Source organism: Hippocampus zosterae, chromosome 6, assembly GCF_025434085.1.
Source record: "Hippocampus zosterae strain Florida chromosome 6, ASM2543408v3, whole genome shotgun sequence".
In the NCBI taxonomy this organism is placed as follows: domain Eukaryota; kingdom Metazoa; phylum Chordata; class Actinopteri; order Syngnathiformes; family Syngnathidae; genus Hippocampus; species Hippocampus zosterae.
Window position 1 is genome coordinate 17,231,277 of NC_067456.1, and position 20,283 is coordinate 17,251,559.

Genomic DNA, 20,283 nt, shown 5'->3' on the forward strand with positions numbered 1-20,283 from the left:
ATCACCATCCTCTTCCATTTTTAACATCAGGAGAAAGCCATTTTTGTTCAAACATGTAAACATGTTGTGTATTCTCATTTTGATTGCTGTTCATTCGATCCTGCTATGCTATCTTTATACAGAACCTTGAAAGTGGTCACAAACCTACACTAATCATATTTGTAATATTGGGTTTTCGGGTTAAATTTCACAATTAACATGAACTGCACAATAGCCTTTACTTGTGAACTTTATTTGACCATATCTAAACTTTTAAATGCACATGCTCAACTGTTCATTGTTTTGGTATTGAAAGATTGTTTTCCAAGGATGTTGACTTCTACACCTATCTGTGTCTCTGCCAGTGTCTCTGTAGCCAATTGCGACCCTCTGATGACAAATTGCGACACTCTAAGATCAGTGGCCGCTTCCCTCTGAGAGCAGCCTTGTCATGGGGATGCACTATTCATAAAATTTTGGCTGTCCTCATGATTTCGTAGTGTAGAAATGTATTGGCTGATTTACGGATCAAACACCTGTTGTGGACTTTGTTATTCAGCCCTTGGTCGAGAACAGCAAGATGTGCAAAAAGCACTAAAACACAGTCTGTCTGTCCATTCGTCCGCATGAAAATCAGAACGGTACGGAGGGAATGCCTGAGTATGCCGTGCTTGAACATTGGCAAAACAGAAATTAGACTCGCTGGAATTTGTGCATGACATTGGCACATGAACTGTAATATCTCACCTTTTGGAATATGTGTGTGTGTGTGATGTGCAGTTGGAGACCACTTTGCACCTTCCAGTTGTGCAGCAAATCAACCTTTTCCCCTTTCCCCTCCACTCCAGATTCCTGAGGGTTTCCTGTTTGTTTTATTCAAATAGCAACAAACATGAATAAAATAACAGGAAGAGTTCACACCTCAAAAAAATCTGCACTGATAAACGGGGCATAACAGGAGTAACGTCTGTACTGAATTACCTTGAGACATTTTGTCATGTACCTTGTAGTGAGAACACTAATTCATTTTGCCCTTGAAAATTGGGCTCTGATGTCCACTCAGCCAATTATGTAGCAGAATATTTTTATCTGCTAAAGCACCATGATTTAGATTTTATATGTTGGCTGTGATGTTCTATTGACTGAGTGGTTATGCTAATGAATTATTAAAATGCATGAGGAATACGTTTATGCTCTCCTTCTCTGAATTCAACTTTACATGTCAATCCACAGTAAAACCTGCATTATCGCATACACTAAAATGGTTTTCAGCATATCGGTGCAAATGCATGTAACTATTTTAAGACTGTTCAAAGATGGGACTAAATACACGAATACCTAGACTTGCCTGGAGCACTGAGGTGTAGAGATTACTCATTTTGGGGGCTAAGCCCTTGGAAGTCAATGCATTATTAGTTTGACTAGGAGAAATAGACGACTTTACAATGGAATTTGTCCAGCCTATTGGCTCAGACAGGATAAATTGAAGGCAAAGAGGAGCTAACCAAATACACCTAAAATGCATTTGTCTGGGATTGACAAGATCTTCAGCTTTTTATTGGGATCTATGTCAATATTAGCAACATTTCCTTCGGTGGAGACATGATGGTGTTCTTACAGGATGTTCTGCTCCGTTTACTGCAATATTAATCACAGGGTCACAGGCAGAAGCCTATTCCAGCAGGCATTGTTTCACTTCTGTTTTTGAAAAATACATACGTGGATCTTCTTTTCTGTTCTGCAAATATAACTAAAGACCCCAAAACACAAAATGTTTCCCTGGTCCTTGACACTGAAGTGAAGATAGATGCATTGTTTTTCAGGATGTACAGAAGGTTCCGGACAGAATCGGACTCTATCAACGCAGACTCTAATCGATGTAAAAAAATATAAGCACAAAGTACAAGTAATGACACTGGCACACTAATCAGGATAACAACGAGAAACATACTTGTTGGTTTGAATATGTCGTTGGTGTTCTTTTAAGATCTTTGGAAAAAATGTCATCAAGATATACAAGACAACATGCATTCAGTGGATCCTGGATTTCATCATGAATGAGGTTTTGAAAAACTGTAGGGGCGTTAGCTAGTCCAAATGGCATTACAAGGTACTGTACTCAAATTTTCCTTATGGAGTCTTGAAGACCATCTTCCACTCATCCCCCTCACAAATTCTTACCTGGTGGTTAGCACTACAAAGATCCAACTTTGAAAAAATTGTCACAGATTGTAAGGTCACAAAAGCGGAGTCTAAAAGAGGTCGAAGGTTCTTGTTTTCAATGGTGATTTTGTTTAGGCCTCTGTAATCAACACACCGACGCAATGACTTTCTTTTTGATATAAAATATTTTTTTCCCCCAAGGGAGATTTAGATGTTCTGATTAAACCAGTAGCGAGGGAAACAGTAATATATTCTTGCAGTGTTTCCTGTTCCAGCCGAGATACCTGGTGCAGTCTCGACGAAAGTAGAGATGCTCTGTGAATAAGGTCTTTAGCACAGTCGTACGGAAGGTGCGGAGGAAAAGATTGAGCATGGTCTTTTCTAAAAACATGGCTCAGATAATGGTATTCCTCAGGCACTTTCTTTCAACAAATTACTGAGCTGACTCTACATTCACCCTCTCTGGTAGCAGACTGTAAACAATTACAGAAGCAAATTGGACTCCAGTTTTCATTGGTTGAATTATTCCATGCAATTGTGACTCTGGAGCCAACTCTAGCCTAAGACTCCTGGTGTCGACCTTGCGGGCATAATGAACATTTTTTGAGTGCTGCTCCACTCTGCTTTCCCGGGGCCTCTCCGTGATGCAGTTGTCCAGTCGGATGCTAATCAGTTCCAATGTCGTAGTGTCGTCATGGATAGCCAGTTCATCTTTTAAATAGGTACTCAGTCAGCGGCGAAAATATGGTGCGTAAGGCACAGTCACCAAAGCCACTTTCCACCACCAATATACGAAAACCAATAGAGTAGTCAGCGACCGACTGACTAACCTGAGCACAGTCCAGTAATTGTCCCCCACCCTCCTTCTCAGAGAAAGGATGGTGGAACTCCCACTGGAATTCTGCCAGGAAATTAGTGAAAGAGGAACGAAGTTCTGGTTTCGCGTTGCGTATGACATTATTTTATTATCACATGCTGAGTTTAAATATTAAATAGGACAGCTCCAAAATGAATTACTTTGGGAGTGATGTGTACTTTTCAACACATTCATAATTAGCTTTGATTGATCTAAAGACAGTTCATTCCAAGTCACGTCATGCTTCATCCACAATCTGATGACCGATGTTTTCAGAGCTAGGGAGTGGTAGGTTTACGAGCAGCTGCAGAGAAGAAACAGCTCAATGTGTGCTGTAGGCGCAGTAGGGTGCAGTGTTCTATGCGAGCCGAGCGCCCACTCAGCATGCATCCGTCTAACTGTACCTGTCGTTTTGAAAAGTCTCCCTTATCCCATTTTCTCTGTCAGTCAGACTGTATCTTTCTGAGACTACGGATTTGGTGTCTTAAGACCAGAACACAACTGCACCCCTTCCTCTCTATCGCAGACCTCTTCAGGCTCTGGCATCCTCAGCTCACTACCTCCCCCCACAGATCACTTCATACAATAATAAAGCTGTATATGTGCTCTTTCACACAGTAAAAAGATGTATTCCTGTTCATCCCTTCACAAGTGAAGGCTTCCTGAGAAGTCAAAAATATTATTTGGAATTATTTGATAAAATACTTGACACATTCACTCTCTGACCGACAATAACAACCAACACTGCCACAATTCCAGCATCCTGCCTTTTGAACGTAAATGAATAAAGCAATGGCCTCTGCTAAATACCTCATATCACTGGTTCCCAAACTTTTTTTTTGCATCCACCCCATTTTGGAAATGTATGGCATGGCACAATCGTAACACTGTCAGTGTTAATCCCCATACAGCACCCCCCAACCCCCAATATGTTGTTTACCAGCACCATTGTTTAAAATCCTCTTAACACAGTGTAGGCTGCAGTGCAGTGGACCTTTATAGCTGGCGAAAGAAAGACAGTGATTTACTCAGAAAACGCAGCACCATCTCTCAAAGTCATCACTGCAGCATTTCTCCAATGTACGGCCATCTGTGTAATAGAAAGTGACAACACATTGCCATGCTTGTCTCTGCATTAGGGAGAATGTATAGGGCTCAGAATGGATTGGGTGGCATGTAGAAATGTTTATGTATTTTTTTTCTTACTCTGTTTTTACTCAAATTGTGCAGAAATGTAGAAGAACCATTTTGTATTACAGCCAAGTATGTTTCATACACTCCGGTTTACCAATTTTGAAGATGAATTTAAAACCCAGACATTGTAAAGGCATCATATTGATTGTGACAGCATACTGTGGAGGCAATGTCTGGTAGAGGTATGGTTTTATTTACTGTAATCCCCTTAGCATGCAGGGGGCCGCACCCCCTGCATCTGCCCTGACCATCTCCACAACCACACTCTCCATTGCTGCGTACAAGATTCGTTTTCAGCGGGCTGCATGGAGCATTTTTGCTAGTAATGTATCAGGAGGCATTATATTCTCCGTTTGTTCACTCAGTGTTGAGGACACCCTAACCTTGGGAGTGACTTTTACATCTGTCAGTGTTCCTCAAAGCTGCCTGCACAGTAAATCTTAACATGCTTCACAAGCAAAAGGGAGGGTATTATTGACGGTGTGAGAAATAAGAGAAATATGTTCTAAAACACAAAACACACACACATGTATAGTGCATGATAAATAAAATATTTTATTTTTGCAATTGAATTGTCTCACTTCTATCGGTCTCCCATCCCTCTATTTTTTATAGTTCTTTGTATATATGTGTGTGTGTGTATATATATATATATATATTATATATATATATGTGTGTGTGTGTGTGTATGTGTGTGTGTGTGTGTGTGTGTGTGTGTGTGTGTATAAAAAAAAAAATCCTCATCTCACCCCTCGGGTGGTGTCCGTCCCTCATTCAGCTCGGGTCCTCTACCAGAGGCCAGGAAGCTTGAGGGTTCTGCGCAGTATCCTTGCTGTTCCCAGCACTGCACATTTCTGGACTGAGATGTCCGATGTTGTTCCCGGGATCTGTTATATATATATATAGGCACACTGTACTATTGTACAACTTTTGTTAAAACCTTACTATTAACTTTAATTTCCAACTCCCAAACATGTTTAACATATTTAATTGCAAATTGCAAAACATCAAACAAGGGGGTGTTTGTGTACCATGTGTTGAGGTCTTTCATGTGGCAGGGTTATGATGAAATAAATGTGAAAACACACAAGCTAATCCCAGTGGTACTTTCCTTGTCGGCACCAACTGCTGAGTCCCTTTCCATCGTTCGTCACACCACCGCGGCCCCCCTCTATGTTTCCAAATGATTTTGATCTCTGATATCCAGTTGGTTGCTCCCTCGTACTCTTGTAGCCTCTCAGCCGATCACAGTGCTGATACAGCACAGCCATGATCAAACAATGTGCTGGCCCAAACATATTTGTTGTGCGGGTGTCTTCTCTTTCCTGGAGAGTTTCTCCTTGAATAGTATCACTTGTACTAGTGCTATGTTTTATTGTACTCTCACTGAATTCTGGTTGACAATGGCAATGGAAGGCAGGTCAGAGAAGAGGAGCCCAGGTTCATTAGATATGCTGTAATGTGTTTTTACAATCCTGTGAGAATGATGTTGTGCATCGGATAGTGGATCTCCGGGGGAATGTGTGCACGTGTTTGGTTATATGTGTTTGCGGCAGATGGCTGTTATTTTTCATAGGATCATATTTTATCAGAGATAATACATGCGGCACTGACTTCTCGATGATTTTTTTTTCATATTTATCTCAATTGAAAATTCTTTGCTGAGCTTTTCATCAACTTCAGCCGCTCTTATGTTATTCTTCACCAGAATCATCTCAAACTCCTGCGAAAAAGCCGCTAATTTAAACAAAATAAATGGATAAAAACAATACTGTAACGACACAAAAGGCAGCTTTTGATTGTACTACATTTATAATTGCTGTAATTGTAGGTAAGGGTGAAGCGTAAGCAGAGACCAGATGGCACAGAGAGCATATTTTACAACCAAATGGCTTGTTTTGTCCTTGCTGACAAGGCACTTGCATTTACTCTACTGTAATTTTACCCCTTTGGAGTCTTTAAACTTAATATTCTCTCTTCACAGGCATTATTCACCAAATGAAAGGAGACTATGAAACTGCACTTAAACTCCACAAAACACATCTGGCCATTGCTCAGGAGCTCAACGACTATGCCGCACAGGGGAGGGCTTATGGAAACATGGGTAATGCCTACAATGCCCTCGGAGTCTTTGACCATGCTGTTCGCTACCACCGCCAGGAGCTGCAGATCTCCATGGAGGTCAATGACCGGGCCTCGCAAGCATCCACTCATGGAAATTTGGCTGTAGCGTATCAATCTTTGGGAGCACATGATCGGGCTTTGCAGCATTACCAGAACCATCTCAACATCGCTCGCGAGCTCCGAGACGTACAGAGTGAGGCGCGAGCCCTGGGTAACCTTGGAAACTTTCACTGCTCACGTGGCGAATTCCCTCAGGCCGTGCCCTATTATGAGCAGTACCTGCGCTTGTCCCCTGACCTCCAAGACATGGAAAGTGAAGGAAAAGTTTGTCACAATTTGGGCTATGCCCACTACTGTTTAGGCAACTTCCAGGATGCCGTCAAATACTACGAGCAGGACCTCGCTTTGGCCAAGGATCTTCATGACAAACTAAGTCAAGCCAAGGCATACTGTAATCTGGGTTTGGCCTTCAAGGCCCTGGGGGACTTTGCTAAGGCAGAGGAGTGTCAGAAATACCTGCTGTCGCTTGCTCAGTCCTTGAATAATTCACAAGCTCGCTTTAGAGCTCTTGGCAACCTGGGGGACATATTTGTCTGTAAAAAAGACGTGGCTGGAGCCATTCAGTTTTATGAGCAGCAGTTGGCCTTAGCTCATCAGGTATTAAATAGAGATGCATTTTGTAAATTGTCAAATAATTCAGCAAATGCTTTCAGTGTAATTGTAATGGTTTTCATATGCTATTTTTTTTGTCCGGTTTCAGGTAAAGGAGCGCAGGATGGAGGCCTGCGCCTATGCTGCCCTCGGGGCCACCTACAGGCTTGTGCATAAATATGACAAGGCTCTGGGTTACCACACTCAAGAGCTGGAGGTCTACCAAGAACTTTCGGACATGTCCGGAGAGTGCAAAGCTCACGGTCACTTGGCAGCAGTCTACATGGCCTTGGGGAAGTACGCCATGGCCTTCAAGAGCTATGAGGAGCAGTTGGAACTGGGGCAGAGGTTGAAGGATCCTGTTGTGGAGGCACAGGTGTATGGAAATATGGGCATAACAAAAATGAATGTTGGCGTGATGGAGGAAGCTATCGGGTACCTGGAGCAACAGCTTGCTACTTTACAGCAACTAAGTGGTAATGAGGCCATCATGGACAGGGGCAGGGCCTACGGAAACCTCGGAGACTGTTATGAGGCTCTCGGTGACTTTGAGGAAGCCATCAAGTACTACGACCAGTATTTGGCAGTAGCTCAGAGTCTCAACCGTATGCAGGATCAGGAGAAGGCGTACAGAGGCTTGGGAAACGGACACAGGTGAGTCTGCTTCAATTAAAAAAGGTTTGGATATTTTTTTTTTTTCATGTTGAGGATCAGGTTTCCATTAAGTTCATAAATTAGCTGAACATCATCAAACAACTTGAAGTGTACATAACCTGTAACAAGTCAGTGTTTTATATTTACTCAAGATTTGCAAGGTATAGGTGTGACTTGATCAGGTGCACTCACAAGATATGTTAAAAGGACACCCAATTTATATCGCACGTGTTAAAACATGAAAAAGCATTTTCATGTGGTCTTCCTGGTTCTGCAAATGTGCAGCAATCATGAAAAATGCAACACAAAATTATATTCTGGAACAAAATAAACAAAAAAAATCTGCAAACATATCTTTGAGGTATGTATCTGCTTTTGTTGTTGTTTCTGCTGTAGATGATTGTATTTACTGAATGTATTGAAGAATTATAGGACTCATTTTTTGGATATTATTTATTTTAGAAAGCAAAGCTTTTGTGCTAGACGAGTGCCAGCTGTCTCAGCAGCTGATGTTACCTGTAAGTTAAGAAGTTTTGACATCGCATAGCTTACTGATTTCAAGTAATCCGACACCTGTGCTTTTTTTGACCTTTATCTGCCAAAGCTCACAACCAAGGAGTCTACAATGAAAATATATTTGCAAAAATGTTTGCTCTTTTTTTTCTCACCTGGCAGATTGTTTTCTTCATGTGCGTTGTCAGCGCCTCTGCAATCACACTTGGTGGTATCGGGAATGCGCGAGTTCAGAGGGAATTAATAATCATCACTCATAAATCCCTCTCATCTTCCACCAGTCTTCTGTCAAATACTTATAACAAGACATTATTGACTCTGAAGATCTTAATTCTTGAACCTTCCCATACCTTTTGAACTGGCATTAAACAATTGCTGACATTCCTGAAACTGTGATAGTAAAGTTTGAAGCCTGTGGAAGCCAGCTAAAGGTTTAGAAGGGGATAAATACACTTCTGTCTACACATACTTAACACAATCCAGAGGGAAAACAGGCACACAATGGTAATCTTAATTCCATATCAAGTTATACAAATACCGCATTTCTCAAGATTTTTTCGTGAGGCAAGTGTCCCCAAAAGTAAAATACTCTATCGACACTTAATTTGATACACTTGAGTGTCTTCATATTTCACTATGTTTGTTATTGTGTATTGCATTCTTATAGGATGCATCTGCACCTTCCTTTTGGTCTGTTTGTGTGTGCGAGGCTCTTTCTGACACTTTCTGTTTCTCTCCTTAGGGCAATGGGAAACCTCCAGCAGTCGCTGGTGTGCTTTGAGAAGCGGCTAGTAGTGGCTCATGAGCTGGGAGAGTGTGGAGTCAAGGCTCAGGCCTATGGTGAACTGGGCGCACTGCACAGCCAGTTAGGCAATTATGAGCAGGCCATCTCTTGTCTGGAGCGTCAGCTGGTCATTGCTCGTGACACCCAAGATCGACTACTGGAGGGCGACGCCAGCTGTGGTCTAGGAGCCGTATACCAAGCGATGGGAGAATACGAGACAGCGTTGCGATGCCACCAGAGTGACCTTGAGATTGCGGAGGAAGCTGGAAGCACCACGCGCCAGGCTCGTGCCTATGGGAACCTGGGCCTTACATATGAGTCTCTGGGAAACTACGAGAGGGCGGTTGTGTTCCAAGAGCAGCATCTCAGTGTGGCAGCGCAGACTAATGACTTGGCTGCCAAGACGCTAGCCTATGGCAGCCTGGGGAGAACACACCACGCACTGCAGAACTATTCACAAGCTGTCATGTACCTGCAGGAAGGTGAGTGAGGCAGCGAGAACAGCACTGAGCATTGCCTTTGTTGCCTGAGCTGATGGGCTTAGAGTTTTGTGAATTCATGAATATGAAATTCACAGCCTATTTGCTGCTAAGCCTTTTCTACATTTTTATTAGGATGTGCTCGTTTGTGTGGCTGTATATGTGTGTTTATGCTTTTCTGATTATGAGCGCACGGGGGATTCAGGGTGCGTTTTATGCATCTGCCCCTGCCTCTCTTGTCGTATCGGTATTCCAGCGTTTGTGTCTGCGCAAACCTATGTGGATGCGTGCCAAAGCCCTTTTCCTGTTTACTGCTGATTGTTCTACCCACCTCTTTACTTTTCACTGAGAGTTTTTGCAGCGAGTTGGTAAAAAATCTTTTCCCACTGTGGCACATTCCATGTGTCAGATTATAATGAAAAGAAAACTCCCAGTTTAGCCTCTCAAAAAATGATTATCTCAGTCAGTGCAGAGGTTGTAGTGCCCCATTTATGTGCGCTAAATATCCGCTTCTCTAGCTTTGCACATGACTATTAAAAGACCTCTTGCTCAGGTACACCCACCGTTTTATGGGCCAAGCCCTGTTTGAATCCAAGAAAATTACAGCTCCTATGCGGGGCAAGTCATAGCTCACCCTGCAGGGAGTGAATGCAAGGAAACCAGACTACATCTCCAGCTGCCAGAAATCGACATTATTTGTATTATTTGGGTCTTAGCAACCCCATAGCCCCTCGGAGACCCTGCTTTTTGAAACTTAATGAAAACAAAAGCGACAGCCCGTTCTATCTCCACTCTGTCCTCCAGGTGCCCCCAATGCTGTCCTCGTATTGTTCCTCAGTCTGGCTGTGGAAACGAACTCTGCCTTCACTATACACTACTTCATAGCCAATTATTTCTAGCCAACCTACCCTGACCACGAAGTCTGGGTTGTGCGTATGTGTGTTTACATACTAGTTACATTGCTAGTTTAATGTTCTGCACTACAATGTACTTGTTAGTTTCCCCCTAAATTATCAATTACAAGCAAAAAATATTAACTACAGCAAGCACTGTTTGTACAATGTAACGTCCCAAGTCGGTTTGTGTACATAATCAGTGCCTGATACTGTATTCACTCACTGTTGCGGTCTTGTCAATCGAAGCCACACCGTTTGAGTTCTGTTCGGAAAACACCTGGTTTCATCTTTCGTGTCTTATATGTTATGAACAAAATGGACACATAACTCTAAAGAAATGAATTCATCAATCAGAGTTTCAGGCTCAGTTCCCCTTGGATCTATAGCCTCTTCAACACAGAGATGTCATAACATTGCTGCTTCAGAAACAACAGAATGTTCAGCTATAGGCTGCCTTTGTCTTTTACACATTATCCATTAAGGACAACCGTCTGTGCTTTTCCACAGTGACTCAGCAACTGATGCGGAACAGCGTCAATGACATGGCTGGAGTGAGTCGTGGCACAGTCTTTCCATGTTTCATTAATAGAACAACACATAATCCAACTGTAATGTGGCCCTATCGCACAAATTTTATTTTAAAGACAACTGGAGCCTAAGTTCACCCAAATAATAGCCATAGCAGCCATGTAATTGTTTACTGCATGTAGTCCTTGTACATTTAAAACGGAGGTTTATGGATTCAAACTTCAGCATAGTCCCCAAGCACTGGTTCGTTTGGTACTGGGCCACACACATAGATCGAAAAACAATCATAGCTGCCATAGCTGTCCCAGCTGTCTTCGGGCGGTAGGCAGAGGTCACCCTGAATTGGTCGCCAGGTTACGAAAAATCTATCTTACCATGAACTGGTCCCTGGTGGCAAAAAAATTGGGGACCACAATTCTACGAAATAATGCTGCCCTCACAGGCTTTTGTACCGCGAGACATTTGTTGTGCACCCATGAAATTCCACGGCCTTTTACCATGTAGTTGGAAATGATATTTGCACATAAAAGATGTTTCGAAAGGCGGATGTGCATGGTCCATGCGGGCTGCAGAAATTCTCTCATCCATCTGTCAAGCCGCCTTTAACACGTTCTGTGGTTGCTCAATAGGGGTAGCCAGGCACAGCCACATCTTGGTGTCAGCCACTGCAACGTGACTGTGCCTGCGGGGCGCACCGAAGGCTTGCTTGGTGACAGTGACAGACACTGAATGATACAGAGAAGGAGAACAGAGGGAACAAGAGCGTTTGGAAGGAAAGAGAGAGACTGGGAGTAAGAGAAAAGAAAGATGTCAGGCGGGCAGAGAGGCGAATCAGAGATGGGCATGAGTCATGATTCACATGTATTATTTGCCTGTCAAATGGAGAATAAAGAAAACAGAGTTGGTTGACATTCCGGCTTGATCATAAAATAACTATAACAGTGTGTGCTTGTGTGCGTGTGGGTGTGTGTGTGTGTGTGTGTGTGTGTGTGTGTGTGTGTGTGTGTGTGTGTGTGTGTGTGTGTGTGTGTGTGTGTGTGTGTGTGTGTGTGTGTGTGTGTGCGTTTGTGTGTGTCTAGGCAGATGAAAGGCTCAGCGCTACAGTTGGGATGAATGAGGGGTGAGCCTGTCAGAGAATGAAGAGGATAATTTAGATCTGTTTCCTTTCTCTTGTTCCAGCGCTTAATGAGCCCTAAACAGTGCCGAGGCCCTGTGAGCACTGCCGCCCCAGTCGAGATGAAACAGGTAGAGGGGAGGCACAGAGATGAGAAAATGAGTCGTGGCAGTAGAGGGAAGGAAGAGCACAGCTGATGCATAGGAGAAAGAGGGCGGTCGAGGTTGTGAGGAAAGATAAGGAGAGTGGGGGTAGAGGATTGTTGGTGGACTGAATCAGGCTTCAAAGGCTGCCGGCGAGCGTGGCTGTAGAGGAGCCATGAAGTCTACAGTTACGTGCTGTGTTGGTGAGGTTCGTGGAATAGTTTCAGGTCATGCTCTCTGTTCTTGGCTTATCTTCTCCGGCCACAGACAGTTTTCCAGTATTGCCGGGAAAACGCAGTACGAGTGTGGCTTGGCCCATTTTTTGCCAGCTCTGACCAAAAGCATGTCTAGACTATGCCATCGCATAAGCAAGCCGAAAGAATACACTTATAATTGCGTTGGAGTGACTTCCCAAAAAGCAATAGCTTATTGCATTCTGCTGACTGTGTGCCATGCATTTAACACCTTGGTGTGATGTGTGGCCCAACAAACCTCCTTCCACCTGGCGTCATTGTTCTCTGTGTGATAGCATTTTCTCCTAAGTAATTGGGCAGAACCAGGTATCCGGCAGTCAGGCTAAGGACACATGCAAAGATGTGACATACACATCACTGCTTGAGCTACAGGAAATGAAAGGCAATCTGCAGGCTAGCGGGTGATTTGCCATAGTTACTGATGACCCATAGTCACCTTGCACGCTGCACACATACTCCATTTATTTGCGTGTATGCTGATGGCTGTCAGCTTCAAGAGCTCTTGCAGTCGAACAAAAGATCACAAAGTACTTATATAGTACCACTTTACGATAAGTGGGTCCTTATAAAAGAGTACGAAATGGGTACTGGGGATTTTTTAATCAGTTAAGACCTAATATAAACTGATATCAGTCATTAATAAATAAAAGTGTGACCCACAGCTTCCAAAATTACAAGTTTTGCTTGAGTTCCACTGTTTTTCTCTGTTGATTGCTATGAATGGTGGTCGTAAATTCTGAGGATTACGATGTCTTTAACTTTACAGTACTAGCATAGATAGCGATAGTTTGTTTCCTAATAGATTAAATCTTCGTATTAGCTGTTTTTTTTTATTTTAATCAAACATTATGTTTGAGGAACACCAATTGTAAAATGGTATACTTTGCTCAGGGTCCATTATTAGATATTGATGGTTTGTAAACATTTGTTGATGTGATCATGAAGCGATGTGCTTTGTTGTTTAAGCATTAGGTGTGTGTTTGTGTTTGCTGAGTCAGTCGATCCTCTGCATTGATTGGTGGACAGCCTTCCTCTGTCAATGTGTGCCTTTGAACGTTGTCCCACTGTGAGTTGCAGCTTAGAAACGAGGCCAAATAATTCAACCTGTTCACGTGCTGAACATCAGCGCCACGCCATGCTCACATCTGTTCTTTCGAACGAACACGCCTGTTCGGAATAATTTTTACCTGCCTCCTCTGACGCTTGTCCTCTCACGCTTCCTTCCTTCTCTGGCAGGCTTGCGGCTTGCAGAGCAGTTAGCTCGGCGTGAAGAGGAGGCAAAGATCCGCCATCGTCTGGGGCTGTCTCTTTGGGCCAGTGGGAATCTGGAGGAAGCCCAACATCAGGTGATTTAACAAATGGTTATTCCTTCAACTACCCTGTATCTGAACCATCATCCCCTTATCCACCATATGCACCCTAGACTCTGCTGATCATACAGTAGCATTTCAAACAAGCGCTTTGGACCCCAAAACTGGGTCCATTTTTATGTGGCAAAACACGGAGCTGCCAATTGTTTCGGAATCACTGAGAGAATGCGATCATGTTCCGCCTGTCACACATTCAGATTATTAGGAATATTAAAAAAGAAATCATTAGAGTGGCCTTGCTGCTGTTGTTTGCCGCCGTTCCCTCTGTGCGGGCTTCCGGGAGGTGGGCAGAGCGGCCCACATCACACATACACGCACCAGATCTACACTCCGCTGTTAAACCCACTGCCCATCTGCCAGGCATGAAATATACATTTAACATCTCTTGCTGCAGTCTGTCCACGTGCTACAGTTCTATTTTATTGATTTTTTTTTTCTCCATAAGTGACTACGGGGATGTTGTTGAGCTGCTTTCATGTTCAAAATCTGTTTTGTCCAAATCGTATTTCTCATAAAACCTAAAAATATGCACATTTATGTATCCCAAGATGTGTTTTACATTCTGCACTGTGACTGTTTTCAATTTCCTCCAAAACCAAAGCGAGATAGTGACAACAGGATGCGTGTTCTTGATTCATTCAGGCTTTTTTTTTTTCAACTAAAGCAAACGTTATCCGAACTACAGATTTCCTTTCACATGTTTGCTTCACAATTGAAAAGTGACCTTTAACTACAGCCTGGTCGATAGAGTGCTTTGCCCAATTTTACTCATACAACAAGCTTGTGCAACATAATTGGACAAACTGTCATCATTTGCTAACCAATTATATTGTAATTGAGGATACGTGCCAGATTTTTCCTCAAAGAATCTAGTCCAACAAAACAAATGTATGCTATTATGCTCCCTTCCAAAAGTATTAGTATAACTTGTGTGTCCTTTTTCAGAAGTAGTAACATAAATAGCAATTCCATTATATTTACTATTGACTGAAAATGTTGGGTTTGAAATCAAAAAATGAATCTGGATCATGACTGCAACATTGCAGCATTTATTTCCAGGTATTCACATCTGGGTCGGATGACACAATTTTGAATATATCACATTTTGTTTGAACCTACTCTTTTATTTCTTAAGCAAACACATTAGAACATGAACATGCATTTTTATATGCATCTGTCCCATTACATTGTGTATTCATAGAGTAAATTGCACAGAGTGTCTATGCTCAGTTACATACCGTATTTTCACAACTATAACGCGCCATTAAAAGTATTAAATTTTCTCCAAAATGGACAGGACGCCTTATGGTGCGGAGCGTCCTTTGTATGCGCTGAGTTCAGAAATCTGAGTGACAGCCGACACGCTGTCGGCTATAGAGAAAAGGCGGAAGTGACTGTGGCCAGGCATGCGGGAAAGAAGTCGGCCAATCAGGGAAGGGTGGGCGTGTATATATACATATATGGAGAGGGAGATAGAGAGAGAGAGAGAGAGAGAGAGAGAGAGAGAGAGAGAGAGAGAGAGAGAGAGAGAGAGAGAGAGGACAGGCAAGCTGGGGAGCAGTCCACGGTGAAGGGTGGACGTGTAAGTGGACGCTAAAGGGACGTCGCAAGCAGGTACCAACACCTCTATAGAGTGTGGCAATGTGCATTGTTGCAAAACAACTCCGGTTTTGGTTTCTAAGAAATCCTGAAAATAAATTCGACAAAGAGACACGCCTACGTAGCTCAGTTCAAACTTAAAGCCACCGGTTATGCTTTTGGCATGCGTGCCCATCTCACAGCAGCGGTGAAAAACCAAGTCAAGCAAATGAACTCTGAGCTTGCCGTTATTCCCGGAGGCTTGAATAAAGAACTCCAACCGCTGGACATCGGCATCAACCGGGCGTTCAAAGTAAAGTTGCGAACGGCATGGGAACAATGGATGATCGATGGCAAACACAACTTTACAAAGAGTGAGAGGCACCGCTGGGCGAGTTACGCCACAATACGCAACAACGAGAGGGAACGCAGCGTTTTTGATGGATTACGGTACTTGCACAATTGTTCAATTCTTTCTACACACACACGCGCTGCCACCATGTTTCGCTCTGTTCTTTATTTTCAAATGTGGGAAAGCTTCGCACGAGAGAAATGTTGACTTTTGTTGCTGCTCCTTCTTTCCGCTCGGCAATGCGTAGCAGCTCACACTAGCATGTGATGCGTTCAATGACAACTGGGATGTGCAGTCCTCTGCTTCTGATACAGAGGATGAGGACTTTGATGGATTTCTGGGTGATGATTGATCGAAAAACGTGAGAACATTGTACGATGGCTAAATAAAACACACCCGAACTCAGTTCTGCTTTCGTTGCCTTTTTAAAAACGTGTTTTTAGCTTGTATCTGTATGTCTTGGCATGCTACCGTATGCTTCAAGCTAACGTGTTAGCGTGCGCGCATGCATGCCGTATGTTTAAGCTGGCGTATGGTTTACCACTGTAAAACTGCGCCCATTGGTACAGTGCGGTCTGTCTATGTGTAAAATACAGAAATGTCACCCATTAATGAGACTGCGCCCAACCGTACGGTGCGTCGAATAGTCGTGAAAATACGGTACTTGAATTTAGCCTGTGAAGATATTATTTTAATCATGAAAGCCAGAGAGCTGTGTATGGAAAATAAACAGTTGTGAAGCTGAGAGATCATCCAAAACCAATCAGAACCATTTCCCTAACATTGGCCATGGCCACTACAACAATGCAATGCAATTGGAATGTTCTGGAGAAGAAAACGACAACTGGAGTCGCCAGTAACACAGCTTGAACAGGCGCTCATCCTCACATATCCGACCTGTATGTCATCAAATGCCCACTATGCATTCCGCACAGATGGGCCAAAGCGACAATGACAATGACTAACAAGTGTCTGTGCAAAGTCATTTAGAGGAACAGTGTCACTTTTATGTTTGACTTTCTGACGTTGTGCTTTGTGCACATGCGTGTCATATCCACGGACATGTTATGTTCACTTTAGTCACTTTTTTTTGGGAATGTGAACAAGTACATAAAATGATCAGATCTAGTCATGCAGCGTGAACGTAGCCTTGGAGTCATGTGCATGCATTGTATTTGAATAGTCTTCAAGGTTTCAACAAATATTTGGTTTTCAGCAAGAACATGAATCTAACAATTGACTCAAACCATGGGAATCAGGAGTCTCTCGAGTATCAAATGTCTCTCATCCATATACTGCCACATCAGATCTGATTTCTTCTTCATGGTCTGGTAAATTAGCGCGTGGGTTTAAATTTGGAATAGCTTTGTATTGGCCTCAAAAACGGTGTTGATCACAGTCATCGTATGCAATTAATTTTGCTGTATGCAGCAGCAAGGATAACGTTTCCAAGTCGAAGTTGTCTTCTAATTTGGATTCGGTGATTGTTCTTGAATGTGTTAGCCTCGGTAAATCCCGTGACCCTCACTTATAATTGATATTCATATAGCATATGTGAAGAATGAAAGCACTTGACCTCACATTGTTCATCCTCTCTATATGTAAAATCATAGGTGTCGACTTGGTGTTCACTGTGACACCCGGATTAACCTGTGATCATTTGAATCAGTACAACAATACAACTCTGACAACCACCTAACATTCATGTGTTAGAAGAGCAATGAAAATCAATAAATTGACGGTTACTTAAATTTCAGTGCTTTTCTGCAGATGAAACATTTTGCTTACCATTGATGTTATTTGTCTGGGAGGGACGTTTCCCGGGGGCAGGAGGTCGTTTACGGAAATGAAAGAAGAGTGTGTGCATCCAACTTGCATCATTGATTCCGTATGTCACTGACATTTACATCACATGTCCAAAATAGCCACGTTGGAGTCGGTGACATTTTGGGTTTGCGTCCTTGCTGTCTGGACCACAGCCCGGTAGTTCACCATAGACACAACACATCTGGAATTGGCAGCCGAGATGCTTTGAGAAATGAGTTTCATTTTTAAAGGGGTGTCTGCAAAATCTTAAAAATTGAACTAGCACTGCAGTCATCGGTCCAGAGCCATATCAGCAGAATCACCAAGGGATTCACCGCTTCTTCTAGCCCTAACGCAGCAGAGCAAATAGATTCTCAACTGATCTCTACTTCCCACTCCATCTGAGAGACTTTGCAGCATGACCTTGGGATATTCCAGATGAGCCACATTCTTTACATGTGTGCTAATAAGAATGTATCTCTCTCTCTCTCTCGCTCTCTCTCTCTCTCTCTCTCTCTCTCTCTCTCTCTCTCTCTCTGTCTCTCTCTCTCTCTCTCTCTCTCTCTCTCTCTCTCTCTCTCTCTCTCTCTCCTGCCCCTCCCTCTCAAATTAAAACACTGTTGATACAAATGATTTCACCTTGAGCTGCAACCCTTTATTTACTGCAGTTGTTTGTCCTGTGTGACTGTGATCAAGCAGTGTGAAAAGAGTGCTTTAAAAGCCTTTGTGTCGGTGGGGACTCCTGTAGAGTGGCTCTGTAGTGCTCTCAGTCATCCTCCAGCATGACCATTGGCGCAGGAATAGGAAATCAATAAAGGCTTCAATGAATCGGCACTCCTAGCCAGCTTTGTTGGGCAAGGTGCAATAGTCCCCAGCACAATGCATTTGACACCAAATACATTCATCTAGTAACCACAGGGATACCAAGCAGTGTGTGGATCCTGCTCACCTTAAAAGGCCAAGATCATATTTTGTCCTCTTCAATTCAAATCAGAACTGCGGAGATGCTCCCTTGAGTTGCATCGCAATTCATCAACAAATTCAAGTGGCGTCCTTGTTTTAGAAAGCTGGAGAGCATTCCAGATCGGGTAGGTGTGATGCTACCACCTAGTGGAAGAACACTTTTTTTAATCACTTCACATGTTTTTATGAACACACTATTATGGTCGACAGAAACTTACTGCTCCCACATTTCATGATTCCACTGGCAGCTTGGCAGTGCTGAAAATGTCTGAATTCGGAACTAGCAAATAATTCTGATAAAAGGATCTTCGTGCCCCTCTGCAGTCTTACCATCTTTTTAAATGATGTATCATCATTTTAGTATGCTCATATTTGTATAGAAATGTACAGTTTAAAATGGACCTCGAAAGTTCATTTTACCTTGGATAAGCTGTGAACCCTGAAACTTGATCAAAACATGGGTAAATTACACACCAAGGTGAAAACACACTCAGTGACTCACAACCAGTTTTAGTTCATGTGATTTGATAGCTCATGCAATGGAATGTGGATTACAGTTATTGCTATCGTTGTTTCAGCTTTACCGGGCATCTGCACTATTCGAGACGATCAGACATGAAGCACAGCACAGCACAGACTACAAACTTTCCCTGTTTGACCTGCAAACTTCTTGCTACCAGGCTCTCCAAAGGGTCCTTGTGAGCCTAGGTACGTTTCCTCCCAACTTTGAATTCCTGTCAATAATTTAAGACTGCAATGTTTTCGATGTAATTTTTTTCTGAGTACCAATGTCTGCGCACTACAGGCCACCATGATGAGGCTCTGGCTGTGGCAGAGCGAGGACGTACACGAGCTTTCGCTGACCTTTTGGTAGAAAGGCAGACGGGTCAACAGGACTCCGATCCCTACACCCCAGTAACAGTGGAGCACATTTTGGACACAGTCAACAGTCAGAGGGCGTTGGTACTTTATTTTTCCATGGCTGCTGGTTACCTGTACAGCTGGCTACTAGCCCCGGGAGCAGGTAAGAACTGACTTGGCTTTGTAGTATGTTTGCTAGACGTCTATTCAGTCAATTTTTTTTAACCCTTTGAGGGACAACAGTTACTACAGTAGACGGCTTATCGTGTTATCAGGTTACAGGGTGTATGAAAGGGTTAAAGGCCACATTTCGCAACTGGTTTATATTTGCATTGATCCTGGCAATATACCATTTATTTCGACAATATTCAATCTCAGGTGAGATATGTTCACCATGCACAAAATGGAGAAATCAGTTGGACCAAAAGTAACTCAAGTTTGAAATCAAGTGGTTTATTTGCCCTTTCAAACTTTCTAGTGTTATTTTGAGCAATGGGTTAGTGGAGGCCAATCTTCACACCATGCAACAGCACCACCTGCCACTTCACATTTGGGATTTGCCTCCCTACCCCTCAGGGCTTCTGCCTGTGAACCATGCTAATTGTTAGCGACAGAGCCAAACAACACTGGCAATATCTTCCCACCTGACAAAAGCTAAACACATCTCTGTTGAATCTATTTTCATCTCTTGGTTGTTTTTTTTTCCTCACCCTGCTTTTCGTTCCCTCAGTTTTTGAACACTTTTTTCCTGCAGTGCATTCTCATCTCTTGTCGACTACCGGGTCACACCGACTCAGGCAGTGGCACTAAGATGTCTGATCTTTTATGAGTCGTGAAATTCCAGCGTCTTAAGCGGTCCCATTTTCTATGAGCATAATTAGTGCATGTCACACTCAGCTCTTCGCTACTGATCCTTGGTGCAAAAAGGGGGAAATAAAAGCCGTGACCCGTGTCCCATTCCACCAAGCTTTAATATTTGATCAAATCCAGCTCAGAGGCAACCCGATGAATTTTGAAACAT

The 20,283-nt window shown here is 43.0% G+C and overlaps 1 protein-coding gene across 3 annotated transcripts in view; it reads left to right on the forward strand.

The window, feature by feature from the left end:
- LOC127602544 (tetratricopeptide repeat protein 28-like) overlaps positions 1–20,283 on the forward strand; it is a 201,958-nt gene that overhangs the window by 168,974 nt on the left and 12,701 nt on the right. For all 3 annotated transcript variants that reach the window (XM_052068736.1, XM_052068737.1, XM_052068738.1), the window contains 6 exons: positions 6,177–6,973; positions 7,077–7,621; positions 8,877–9,400; positions 13,569–13,678; positions 18,980–19,109; positions 19,207–19,425. In XM_052068736.1, coding sequence (XP_051924696.1) covers positions 6,177–6,973; positions 7,077–7,621; positions 8,877–9,400; positions 13,569–13,678; positions 18,980–19,109; positions 19,207–19,425 — 2,325 coding nt within the window. The remainder of the gene's footprint in view (positions 1–6,176; positions 6,974–7,076; positions 7,622–8,876; positions 9,401–13,568; positions 13,679–18,979; positions 19,110–19,206; positions 19,426–20,283) is intronic.